Source organism: Notothenia rossii (assembly GCF_949606895.1).
Source record: "Notothenia rossii genome assembly, chromosome: 11".
Classification (NCBI taxonomy): domain Eukaryota; kingdom Metazoa; phylum Chordata; class Actinopteri; order Perciformes; family Nototheniidae; genus Notothenia; species Notothenia rossii.
Window position 1 is genome coordinate 35,544,451 of NC_136910.1, and position 14,153 is coordinate 35,558,603.

A 14,153-nucleotide genomic window follows, 5' to 3' on the forward strand; every position below is an offset into this window, starting at 1 on the left:
TAATTCTGCAGAATAGTCCATGCCAGTGTTGAAGCAGTTTTGTTCTTTAACCTAAATTAATGCATCTTTTGTATTACAATTCTTAATTTGAAAGGTAACTGGTATAGCTATTTAATAAATGTAGTAAAGTATAAAAACGAGCATTTCTCTTTGATATGTAGAAACAATACGTTTTTTTTTTAAAGTATAAATTGTAATGTTATACTATAAAACCCGTCGTACTTTTTGAGGAAATGTATTATGTATTATTAAAATACTGATTACACAATCCCCACAAATCATAAAAACGTATAGTCGGACTCAAAGTAAAGCATTTGAAATGTTGCCCAAGTAAATTAATTGAAAACAACGTACTTTAATTATCAAAGTTAACATCAGCCAGAAAGCGTTCAGTCAGTTACATGATTGGAAAATGATCAACGATGAATTAACATTCAAGCAGCACTTTATTTTGTAGTTGGTTAAAGATAATTTTAACAATACTTAAGTGATATTTAATCTGAAACAACGCAATATATTTTATTAACTAAATGTGTTTTGTATGGTGCATTTCCCTCTGAAATGTATTGGAACGCAGTGTAAAGTGGTATAGACAGGAACAGTTTTAGCATAAGTACCTGGAATTTGCACTTGACATAAATAAACACACGCTTCATTCAAAGAGTCAAGACCACCTTTATTTTCCTTGTAAACAGCATAAATCAATTCAGTAGCATTGAAAACCCCTACCAAGCCAATATTTACAAACATCTCAAGAATTATTACAGTCAAGGAGGAAAAACCGTAGGCAATAGGCTATGTTACGAGCATTTCATAAGGATGAGATGCTTTCAGGATGACTGATTTTACATTACATTTTCGGATATCTGGTGAGCAGTAACATTCAGAATAGTAAGCTAAGGAAGTGGGAAAAGATACAATAAAACAAACAAGGTTTCAATATGGGGGAGGAAAGCAGCCTCAAAAAAGACATGATGGCAAAAGCTGCCACTCCATGCTCGCTGAAAAATGATCTTTAAGACAGGTCTAACCCTCAGTATTTACATGTGTGCATTGAAGTATTACACCTCTCTCACAAGTTATATATAACGATATATAAAGTGTTCATCTCCCTGCTTTTAAACCAAACCTGAAAGACCATTTCATCATAACCCAGGATTTAAGCACTATAAAGGAAATTAATGTTAGATAAAGTATGAATGAGCCACCCTTTTAGTGTAAATGATTGCATCGTCAACAACATTTGATATTGGGAAGGTTTCATGCATCTGCTGTTTGAAGCACAGCGACAAACAACACATACAAAAAGCATAATAAATCTCACTTGTGCCTCACAGCCAATTTCAGAGGAGGTTGAGCAATTCAACATTCATTTGGGGAAGTAAGAGGGGAGGAAATAAACTATGATCAGTCACATGATACAGCTTCTCACAAAGCACAGTCTATGCAGAATAAACATTCAGGCAAAAAGAGGTCAGGGAAATAGTTCAAAGTGCTTTATGGCTAGTGAGATAACAAGGGATGCAGCATAATCCAATTATTATTGAACACTTTAGGTCGTGAATTCAAACAGGTCTCTATTTCTATTTGAGGACGTTTATATACAATTTGAGATCCCTTGAAGACTTTTCCTAAGATTTGTTTCTACTTCAAGTTTTGAGGGGAAACAACTCGTACAGAGGAACATGTCACTAAAGGAAAAGCTACACAGTTTAATCCATTTAAGTCCATGCTACAACATGACAATATTCTAGCCTTATTTCTATTTCCTCACAACATTCATGTATCATAACCTGCACAGAACACTTGGTTAATAGACTTTCAAAGTAAGAATAACATTGGCGAGTGTGAAGAAAATGGGCGTAAATATAGAACCACAGAAACTCAGAAGGAGGTGGCATGGATCATTTAATGTTTTGTCTATTAAGTCAGTAGTTTATGGCATTTATCTTCTTACAGCTTTCTTTGTTGAAATAGGGCAAAAATGAGCCATGTGAGGCACTTAGGATTATTTTGTTTTGAAGGATGCAGGCTCTTACAGATGAGAAAAAAGCAGACCCCAGCCCAAATCCATCCATGTAGATAATTGAATAAAATAACTAGCTACTGCGGTGAAGTTGGCTTAAACTCTAGCCGTAACACCCCCATAGCCTTCCTAATATGATTCAGTAACTTTGCTTACACACTTCTACCCTGCAAGTGAGTTAGAAATGGGAATCTAAGAGCATCGAAACGCCTCGTGTTGCCATCAATCCAAGTGAAACAAACATCTGTGCAGTATAATAAAAAACTAATGAGCATAAGTCTATATTATTCTAAATGTAAGCCATGACTGAATGCTGGGGCTCGTTCCATACCAATAAAAACATCTCCTCCTATATGTTAGTCTGTGGCTTTTTCTATTGTGTAATCCCTGATAGCGTTAGCCTTAACCCTATCAAGACCCTTCCTTCTTCCTGGCCTTATTAAAAACATTTCCCCAAATGGAAATATAGTATTTACTGCATACATACAGCCAGGGCGGGGTGGGTATCTGTGCAAAAAACTAGAAGACCAATAAAATAAGGGTTACATTGTTATTTATCTATCCTTGGTTGTCAGTTTTTCAATCAGCTCCTGAAGTGGAACCAGCTCTTTCCTGTCAATGAGGTTGAACTCCTGGAAAAGAGACGGGGAAGGGAGCAAACACAAGTCAGATGATCCGCTATAAGCTAGATTTTAACGCTCATATACAGTACATCATACATAAAAGTCCATACTCGTATGTCAGATATTCTTCACCTGAACAAAAAAGATGAAGTGTTTGAACGACGTGTTGAGGTGGGCCTCCTCCTGCAGCTGCATCACAGAGTCAAAGTGCTGGTGGTAGATGTGAGCGTAGACCCTGAACAGGCGCTTCAGGATGGTCTTCGCCACGGACATAAAGTTTCGCTTGAAGGGGACACCTGGGGGGAAAAGGGCAAGAAAGACTTATGATGTAACCAAAGATATGGATAATACAGTCAGTGTGTAGGTAGAGAAAATGACTGGATGGAAACACTTTGTTGTTTTTAGAGTTTCAAAATGACCAAAAAAGATATGTATTTTACAAACTGTGCTTGATATAATAACAATACTGCACATAGAGTACAATGGCAATGCTGTAACAATACTGCATATGTTTTATTATTGTATATACTAGTATTTTGTTATAGTATACCGTACGTAGGTTTTTGGTATATCTATATTTCGTATTAATCATTTTCTATATCTTAATGATAATCAATTTTTTTTGGGTTGTTTTCATTACTATTTATCTTCTTTAACTGTGTTTGTGCATGCACCATAGACACCCAGGCAGATCCCTTGTATGTGTAAACCTACTTGGCAATAAACCTGTTTCTAATTCGGATTTCTTCAGGCATAGCTTAAATACAAATAATACATTGGTAGGATCGCACCATCAAACAACCACTCAACCTTTGAATGATGTATTTTTCCGAAACAAACTATTAGCTACGAAGAAAAATATAAAGCCCTGACAGCTCAGAGCAATGAACACCGATGCAGCTACAACATGTTCTCGATTGCACATTTCAGGCAGGCCACAGCAAGATGTAAGTGAAGTGCAAACAATCAAGAGAGCAATAAGGAACCACCTCATGGAAACAACCCGTTCATTTGTAGTCGGGATAGTCTGATGTGTTGATTCAGTAAAGAGATTGTGAGTAGAGAAGCCTGATGGACAGCTTCTTCCCACAGTGTACATAGAGATAACGTAGCAACAGAAAAACTACACATCTATTATTCAAAAGGCGCTGGTGACCGGCAGGTAACCACCGAGGGCTGAATGTGCACATGGTCCACTCTTTTGAATAATTAACTTGGACACGAACTAGATTAATTCAGGAATAGTAATAATTTAGAGGTTAAGGTGGGATAAAACCTGACCAGGTACAAAATATTAAAAAGGTATCCTGTGGAGTTTTCTTAACTTGTGACCGTACTTGTTTTTAGGCTGGTGAAAGGCTTTGAGGCACTCCTGGTAAATAATGAATAGCACTTATTGATGTAGCGATGGTGGAACATGAAGCACATTCTATCACTACTGCTTAGTCATCAGCTCTTTTCATTGAGATTCACAGAGGAAAAGACGAGGCATGTCTTTGTGTTGGCTTCCATCCAGCTCTATTAAGGCTCCACCCTTGATAACCCAAGCCTCTACTAGGAAGGAGGCGGAGAACTGAGCTGGTAAGTATTCAAACCCTTCTCAATGAGCCTATACATGGTCAACTACAGGCAATGTTCATCTGGAATATATGTGAAATATATTTCGGGTGATACAAATAAGCACAAAGACGTATTTATGTGTGCTCAGCTGATGACAACGCAGACAACCTCCCCTAAGGACTTTACTAATAATCCATTTCAGCTTGTGCCATACATATTTATCTGTTACCAATGTTTATATAAATGCGTAAATTCAATTCAATTAGATTAATATTCATTTATCTTGGGTGTTTTAAGTATTGAGTAAAACCATCAGGCACAAGAACATAATGACGCATTCAGCAGGTTTATGAATGTTTCTCTCGTTAAAAGCTGAGCAGTAATAGAAAACATATGAAACCCTCACAAATACAAATATAAAGAAGATAAGATGAAGAAAACGCTAATCTTACCGATTTTTGAAGGGAAAAGGGTCTCATCATCCAGCTGGTCTTGCACCCAGGTCATGAGGTAATCGATATACTTGGGAGCGGAGCATTTGATTGGCTTCTTGATGTTGGTTCCATCCGCCCAATGGTACTCGTATCTAAAGAAAAATGTAGATGACCAACATTATATATTGAAAAAGATGAATGAATTCAATCTAGGTTCACCATCATTTACCACTGACGTCCATGAAGTGTGCAACACCAAGCTGTTTCTGACTTCAGTTTCACTTCCTCTTTTACAAAAGGCTGATGCAAAGTCACCAAACACATCCCTCCCTGCATCAGGGAGGTTATGTTTGAGACTCGGCTGTCTGTGTGTTTGGTGTCTGTCAGCAGGATTACTAAAACAACGACTGGCCGGCTTCGTTTGGCAATAATTGGAAAATGTAGTTCCTGACTGGGAAAGTTCTACATTTCCTCAAGTTGGAACAACAACTCAGAAACAGATATCAACGTCTTGTTTCAATACTCTAAGCAATAAAATGTTACACATTTCCTTTGTAGCATCCATGTTGTTTTAATATTACGACTTAAAGCATGTGATCAAGTTCCAAACTAAAGATCTGAGGAGCACACGAATGCAACATTGGCCTTCAGGGAGGTTTGCACTTTCGTGATGCGATTCTATTACTCATATGGACCTGGTCAATCTTTCATAAGTCAACATAGATGTTGTGAGCTCAGCTTTCCCTGTGAAATACTAGCTTGTAAAACATTCAACATAATTGACTGATCCTGGCAGCAGCTGCTGACTAGGGCAGGTGTTTTATATGACGTCTTCTGTATTATGAATATGAATATAACTTCCATTGTCACATTTATGCTAATTGAGGTTATTTTGTCTGACTGACAATCCCTGTTGAGCCATGACAGAGGAAGATGAGTGAGGCAAAGCTTGTGGTTGGTTTGAAAAGATAACAAACTTACTTAGGACCAGCAGACATGACTGGACAGCTTTCCTCTGTGCAAAAATCTGTGATGGTGCCATATAGCATGTTGATCTGGTTGAAGAAATCCACAGCTAAAAAAAGGCAAAAGAGCAAATAGGAATTGTGTACATGAGAAATACCTTTCCTAACAGCACATACAGCTGGCATCCCTCCCACTCCACTACCCCTATCCAAAGTACACAGTGCACACCGACCCCAGTTATCAGGAACAAATTGTGTTATCACTCATTACCACAGGCAGAGAGCCAAGTCTGGCTCTCCATCAATTGGAGAGTTACTTTTAAAGTGTTGGCAGCGTTGGTGTTGGAGCTCCATTTGCCAATCTCACAGGAAAAATTGATATTGAACAGCTGATGTGTGAAGTGTGAGGTCCTGCGTAGTGGGACGCCATGTTTAAATGACTGGGTTTACGCAGTCTCCAATAAAGGTATTTTTGTCTAAAGAGTTTGTATTCATAGCAACATGAAGACTTGAAAAGAAGTTTCAAAAAATGACGTAACCTCAGTTCTGTGGCCTCTGCCATGCCCTCAACTTAACTCAATTGTCACTGTGACCGAGTTTTCCGAGAGCGAAGAAAGACAAAGAGGTGTATGACAAGAGACAACAGCTCTACAGAACTTCATAGGTGCGCGGTGGTGGGAGTAAACTAGAGTTGTTGTATGTACACCTTCACAGTCATATTCTAGCCATGAAACTTTTGGTGCTATCCATTGAAATACCATCAAAACATAGTGGTAGGAGACGTTGTTATGCACAGGATTGTATTCCAACTTCCCTTTATTGTGCACGCTAAGCTTTAACAGCTTGTGTAGCATTGACTAACATTACTGCGTTTCCACTAACCTGATACGAAACCCAAGAATACAAATCTTGCAATGAGCAGTCAAGCTATTTCCCTGACAACAATGCTAGTGAATGCGCTAAATTGTTGCCTTCCATTTCTGTTAACATTTTGTAAAAATATGCAAGTCATCCTTATCAACTGCAATGACTTGAGTCAAGAGATTCAAGTCAATGATCAGAATAACTTTGTAATCCTTACCATTTGATGTTCTACTGTAAACAAGCTTAGACACTAGACATCTCAAACCCTAAGGGCTCTCTAAGGCAGGAGGAAATTCAACTTCCACGGACAAGTCGTTTGTCTCGATTCAGAGAAAAGTAAACAAAGCTCTCACAGCACAGACAATGAGGTCTATTTAACATTCACAGTGGTTTTTCCAGCATGAATGCACAGGGTCCTCAGTGGAGATGCCAAGATCTTACACCCCGATAGTTCACTCTCAACTGATTCTTGATGCCGACTAATTGCGATCTCAGGAGCAGGATTACCGAGTAGCATGCAAATACAAAAACTTAAGAGGTGAGGGAACAGATGAAAAAAATGAAATGTGTAAAAAGGTAGACACCGAGTCCCAGGATTTAATAAAGTTAGACTAAAATACTATTTCGTGCAACAGTCAATCATAACATTAAACGCAGAGTTAATCCCTAATCCCAGGTCAAATCTAACATATTGTTAAATCTGTTTCCTTGTTTCTTCTCTTAAATATTTGCCATTGTTGATGTTGCTAATGGAGTTTCTATGATGCAAGAAAGATTCCAGATATGATCGGACAATAAAGTATCACTGTATCGTACACTCACTCCAGGAACACCAATCAATACAGGGTGTATCAATACAGGGTGTATCAAGGAAGGTAAAAAAGTTCAAATTGGTGCTTACTGTTGACTGCGACCCACTCATTTAAGTCTTCCCCCTCGGGCAGCATGACTGCCATGCGCAGGTTTCCACTACCCAGTGTAGCCTCTGCATGTTTCAACAGCTCGTACTGATGCGAACCCTCCGGGATATTCTTCTTGGGCTTGAACGTCTTGGATGAACGGTTTCCACTGTGAGTCACATTGCAAACAGGAAGATAGTTAGTGTGATAAATAAGAAGGTAGTCAGATATGATGACTCATCGTGAGTTCACAGTGCCCCTGGCCCTAGGTGAGGGACTATTGCTCACATCAAGTCAGTATCTTCTTAAAAAGCTGACAGAAGAGTTGAGCTCTTGTTGACTTGGTGTGTTTGGCAGAATGAGAATGGGGGACAGGAACAGTATGTCTCTATGTGTTTAATGAGGCCATTTGGAGAGGGGTGCTGTATTCAATCCCTCTCATCGCTCCATTAAACAAGAATTTGAGTCATCACAATATGGTAGGTCACAAACTAAAAAACAGTGTTCCCTTTAATAGGAGCATTCAAATCTATATATCTCAAAATCAACATCCTAGATCACTATATGACGATATGTACTGTATATTCTAATAAATCAAGAGAACATTTTAATTCAGTTTAATAGCAATCAAATGCCTTGATGTAAAATGATGTCATAACTTCTCATTCTGCTGAAATGTGCTTGAGGCAACACGATTAATTAGGAATCAGCTGGAAATAATCAAAAGTGGAGCTGTTCTTGAGTAAAATAATTATAGTACAACTTTTTTATTTTTTAAAGGCTTTATTTGTCAGAAGTTTGGATCAATTTCAGATCAGTAGTACCTGAAATAAGTAGTGTAAATTGACCTATTTGATTGTTGCGTCTCTGAGGTTGAGGGCTTTTAACTCGACTCATTTACCTAACAACAGTCACATCCTCACCAGAGGGAACATTTAATGTTATCCCTCCACCCTCTGATTTGACCCATAAACAAGGTATTGTTGTGCTGCTTTAGAAATACCAGCGAAACAACTTTGTTACTTTGATCACATTTGGTGTCAAATATTTAATTGTGCGTTGTGTTGTTACATCAGGGCTGCTGGATTAGCCTTTGGCAACAAAGTGTCCGCTCCAGTAAATATCTAGGCCAGACAGACATCCCCTCTCAGTTACAATTTGCTCTGGCGTTAGTACGATTTATCTTAAAAGTGTTTAAGCAGAACAATAAGGGATTGCAAATAATTTACTATAGATGCTAAATAGTTAAAACCATAAAAATATAAGAAAGAATTAAAGTAATACATCACACATTCGGATGTGATTCCAGCAAGTAGACCCAGCCCGTATTATGCTATTGCTAACTAGCTAGCTTTGTAGCGCTAACATCTCTGATATTTCCATAATATAAAACAACATGGCAAGTCCAACTAAGTATTTATGAAAGATATTACTCACAAAAGAAAGCTCATGTTTCCTTGGACCGTAGAAAAATAACTCTCTTGGCAAAAAAGCTAACAAGCAGGTCAGACCAAAGGGATTGTTTGTTAAAAACTCTCACACGTCCTCGTTTATTCTCTGGCTTTCTTGTGTGCTCCTTGTAAAAATTCAAAAATAACTATTACTTTAGCTGAAAGTAATAAGAGTGTCTCCACGTCCGTATGAAAGAAAATACATAAATTGTGTAGAGAACTGGTCCACTGGATGCTGTTCTGTACGCTGAGAGGCAGCAGCGTACTGAATGTAATGCTAACTTCTTCATCTGACGTTTAAAGCAGATTCGATACATTTCTGTCGTGTGCTGCCATCTAGTGGAGCTCAATATCTTCTTCTTCTTCTTCTTTAGTGTTTATTGGCGGTTGGCAAACCACATTTTAGGTGCATTACCGCCACCAACTGGACTGGAGTATGGACAAGAGACTATGCAGAAAACAATAAACAAAATAAAACAAACAAAAAACAACAAAATAAATAAAACCAAAACTCTAGAATATTTTAAATTTATCAATTTCTCTAAGAAACGTAATAAGCTCACAATACATATTGCCTGATGTTTTCCCTAACAGCCCTAATAGCGAAAAGTCAATGTATTTTGCTTTCTTCAGTGTTTGGAAAAGCACATTTCTCTGAATACTATATTTCCTGCAATGCAGCAAAACATGTTCAACCGTTTCTGGCTGGCTACAGTGTGTACACTTTCCGGTTGGATGCTTTCCTATTACCCTTAATGTATGATTGAGACCTGTGTGACCTATTCTCATCCGAGAAATTACGTTTTCCTCCCTTCTTTTAAACCCCACCTTCCTTCCATCACCCACATACCTTTGAATGTTATAATGATGTCTTCCTGTGTCACTAAGGTCCCAATGATCTTGCCATGTTGTTTGCGCATATATATGTATGAATGCTTTAACCTCCGCTTTGCTGAGCGGAACTTCAATGTCTATATTCGTAATTCTGAGTGTTTGTTTGGCCAGAATATCCACCTGTTTATTACCCTCCACACCAACATGAGCAGGAACCCAGATGAAACGAGTTGCTATGCCTTTGATTTGCATTTTATACAAAATTAGAAATATTTCATTTATTATGTCCATTCTAAATGAAGATCTGCCTGATCGTATACTCGATAAAGCTGAATAGCTGTCAGATGCAATTACAGTATTATGTATTCCTTTCTCCTTTATCCATTCCAATGCCAATACCAATGCCAACAACTCTGTGGTGTATACTGACACATGGTCTGTTACCCTTTTCTTTATATGTGAATTACTCACTGGGATATAAACTGCTGCCCCAGCACGCCCTGTCTCTGGATCTTTGGAGCCATCTGTAAATATGATTGTTGAGTCTGAGTGATATCTTGCAAAAATAATTCTGGACTATGCGCCATACTGGTATTTCTTTATTTTCCTTCAACTCTTTTTGTATATTGAGGTCTACACTTGGCAATGGGAATAACCAGGGTGGAATGGACGAGATTGCAACTGTGGGGCAATACTGTATTTGATTCAATCCTATACTTGCCGCTTTAACATCACCAATCCATCCGAAACTTGTTAAATGTGACTCATTGTACTCCCAGCAGTCTTTCAAAAATACTTTTCGCTGGATGACTATCACCATGCCCCTGAAGGTTTACCCAGTATGCCAACATTAACTTTACTCTTCTTATCCTTAAAGGCATTTCTCCCATTTCTACCTGTATTGCTGATACTGGAGATGTTTTAAAAGCTCCACTACAAATCCTCAGGGCCTGAGCTTGTAGGACATCCAGCTTTTTAAGGTTTGATTCTGCTGCTGCCATGAACGCTATACACCCATAATCGAATACAGGTCTCATGAGTGCCCTATCTATGTTCAGTAGTGATGACATACTCGCTCCCCACTCCTGTCCCACCAAACACCAAAGTATATTGTTGACCTTTTTACATTTACTTTGAACTTTTCCTATATGATTGCTCCACGTTAGTTTTCCATCAAACCAAACACCAAGAAATCTTATTGTATTTACCTGTTCAAGAGGTTGCTCATACAATTTTAATGATACAGGAGCAATTTTATGCCGTTTTGTAAAACAAATGACTTGCTTCTTAGCTACTGACAGTTTGAATCCCCATTTATTTTACCATTTCTCCACTTCAACTATTGCAGCTTGTATTTTCTTTCCAACATGTGCTACATTGCGGCCTTTTGCCCACAAAGCCCCATCATCTGCATACAAAGATTTTCCCACACTTGGATGAACTTGATTAAAAATGTCATGTATCATTAAATTGAACAACAACGGACTACATACACTACCTTGCGGAGTACCATTTTCCACATCATACACACTTGAATATTCTGCACCTACTCTTACTTGTATTTTTCTGTCCTGTAAAAAATTCATAACCCAATTATATGCTTTACCATCAATTCCCAATGATTTTAACTTGATTAGTAGTCCTTCCTTCCAGAGCATGTCATAAGCCTTTTCAATATCAAAGAAGACTGCAATCACTACTTCCTTGTTGGTCTGTGCTTTCCTGATGTCTGATTCTAAGCACAATATAGAATCCATTGTATTCCGACCCCTACGGAACCCACATTGATATGGTGATAAAAGAGCTTTACTTTCTAAGATATATGTCAACCTTTCTGTAACCATTCTTTCCATGATTTTGCATAAATGCGATGTCAGGGCAATAGGTCTGTAGCTAGATGGATCTGAAGGGTCTTTCCCTGGCTTTAGTATGGGCACTATTATTTCTTGTTTCCAAACCGAAGGAAGTTGGCCAGAATCCCAAACCCTATTAAACAATCTTAACACAATGACTAGAGAGTTATCCGTCATATATTCCAACATTTTATAGCAAACACCATCTTTCCCAGGAGTGGTTTGACGAGCACTAATAATTGCTTTCCTCAACTCAAACATACTAAAATGCAGGTCCACCTGATCCCCCAACACTTCTACTCTATCCAATATTCTCGGGTTTTCCATTAATGTATTATCTCTGCAATGCCTGGCTTCCTCTGTAAGGTTATCTGAACTATGAACTTTCTTAAATGTCTGAGCTAGAAGTTCCGCCTTTCCTAAGTTTGTGACAGCTATTATGTCCCCACTGCTCAAAACTGGCAACTCATAATTCCTTCGAACTCCCCCCATTCTCCTAATCATGCCCCAAACATCTGCAAGCTGTACTTCTCTTCCAATGCTATTGCAATATTGCCTCCAAAAAGTGCGTTTTTGCGTTCGTATCGTCCTCCTTACTATAGCCTGGGCCCTTTTATACTGATTCAAAGCTTCCTGAGAATGGAGTTGTTTGAGTTGTCTGAATGCTTTATTTCTGTCTTTAATGGATTTGTTACATTCACCATTCCACCAGGGTACACTCTTCGTGCGCCTAACTCCTTCAACTTCCGGAGTTGTTTCTTTAGCTGAATGTATGATAACCTTAACGAGCTCCTCATTCAATTTATTTATATCATCATCATTTTCCTCTTGAAGTGTTTTACATCTATTCGTACTTACAACTTGGAAAGCATCCCAATTAGCCTTTCCCAATTTCCATCTAGGAATTTTCTTCTCCTTTTCAAAACGTATGTTGGTCCCAACTTTAGTCATTACAGGATAATGATCACTGCCCACTGTAGTATGCTTTACCACACTCCATGTACTTATACCTGCTATATCACTAGACACAAATGTCAGATCAAGTACTGTTTCTATATTCTTTGTACAATTATATCTTGTTCCTTCCCCAGTGTTAATACACACTAGCCCGTGGTCATCTATAAATTCCTCAACTACTGCACCATTTGCATCTGTGCTACTGCTACCCCATAGTGAGTTATGTGAATTAAAATCCCCACACCATATGACTTTTCCTTGCAGTAAACCCCCAATATCCTCTAATATACTTTGATCTAATTTCCCACACGGATTATAATAATTTACTATATCTATAGGTCCTCTATCATTCCATACCCTTATAACTATTGCTTCATGATCTGTACTTACATGCATAACTTTGTAACTTACACCACTCTGTATGAATGTTGCAACTCCTCCCCCTCTGCCAGAGTCCCTATCTCTTCTAACTGCAGTATATCCCTTCACAATAAAATCCAGTTGTGGTTTCAGCCATGTTTCCTGAATACAAATTACATTAGGTTTCTCTCCCAGATTGTCATTATATTTTTTAAACTCTTGTCCATTTGCAATTAAACTTCTGGCATTCCACTGCAGTACAACTAACACCATCAAGTTGATCCACTGCATGTCTGAGATTGTTGAACATCATCATTTAGTATATCTTTCACACTGCATCCCTTTCACATCAAGGTACTTTTCAGCTGATCTGACAATTATTTTTATTCTTTCATTCCGGCTATTAGTCTGCGCTGAACAGTTGATAATCTCTGCCATAAACAATACAAACTCTGTTTTACTCACTATCAGAGTGTCCTCCTTCAACTTAACACAGTTGTGGACTTTTTCTGTTTCTTTGCTCTTATTCTTGTTTTCCATTGTAACCTGCGTTCCTCCTGAAACTGTCTTTGCTGCCTCTGCATAGCTTACTCCCTACGTCACCCTGACTCGCTGCACCTCTTCTGCTTTATTGCTAACCTCACATCCACGGTACGCTGAACTATGCTCCCCTCCGCAATTGCAACATTTCAGCTTTACCCCTTCTTCACATTTGCCGTATTCATGATCTCCACTACATCTGCCACACCTTTGTTTCCCTCTGCACACTGCCGCCACATGTCCAAATCTCTGACATTTAAAACATCTTATTGGTGGTGGAACATACAATAAGTATTTTTTCCGGAAGCCTTTTCTCATCAAAGGTGATCAGAACCGAAAGACTATCTTCATTAACCCCATTGCGGTTTGCTTTCATGCGTTTGACATCACTTATTTTGGCATTTGTTATATTCTCTTTCACATCATCCGCTGTAATTCTGACGGGGATTCCTGTCACCACTCCCCTGACTAGCTTTTTACCACTAAACAGTGAACACTCCACTTTCTTACCCTCCACGGTACTCATCTTTATTGCCCTCCCCTGTTGCTCTCTATCCCTACATTTGATCAACATTGATCCATTCCTCAATACTTTGGCACTCATTACCTCCCCGATTACTTTACTGATCGATTTAGTTAACCGTATAGGGTTCCACTCGCCAAACGAAGCTCCCTCTTTCGCCAGTTTCACAACCACCATGAACTCCTGTTGCCTATTTCCGACTACTCTTTCTCTCCTTTCACCCTCACTATTACTCTCATCCGAATTAGTATTTCCTTGCTTTTT

At 38.5% G+C, this 14,153-nt stretch overlaps 1 protein-coding gene across 1 annotated transcript; it reads right to left on the reverse strand.

The window, feature by feature from the left end:
* Nucleotides 1-655: 655 nt before the first annotated feature.
* LOC307023407 (MOB kinase activator 1B) lies at nt 656-9,134 on the reverse strand. Its single transcript, XM_079656659.1, has 6 exons — nt 8,809-9,134; nt 7,374-7,540; nt 5,625-5,718; nt 4,662-4,795; nt 2,782-2,945; nt 656-2,658 (listed from the first exon to the last, which is right to left on the reverse strand). Exons 1-6 carry the CDS (start codon nt 8,820-8,822, stop codon nt 2,581-2,583), a joined length of 651 nt encoding a protein of 216 aa, XP_079512785.1. The 5' UTR covers nt 8,823-9,134; the 3' UTR covers nt 656-2,580.
* Between the last annotated feature and the right edge of the window lie 5,019 nt (nt 9,135-14,153).

What these genes read in the sequence shown, in the direction of transcription:
- LOC307023407 (XM_079656659.1), bottom strand. An exon ending in TGAGTGGGTCGCAGTCAACA is followed by an intron (nt 5,719 to 7,373) that starts GTAAGCACCAAT and finishes GCCTTTTTTTAG; the next exon opens with CTGTGGATTTCTTCAACCAG. An exon ending in CCTTTTCCCTTCAAAAATCG is followed by an intron (nt 2,946 to 4,661) that starts GTAAGATTAGCG and finishes TTTTCCCCCCAG; the next exon opens with GTGTCCCCTTCAAGCGAAAC.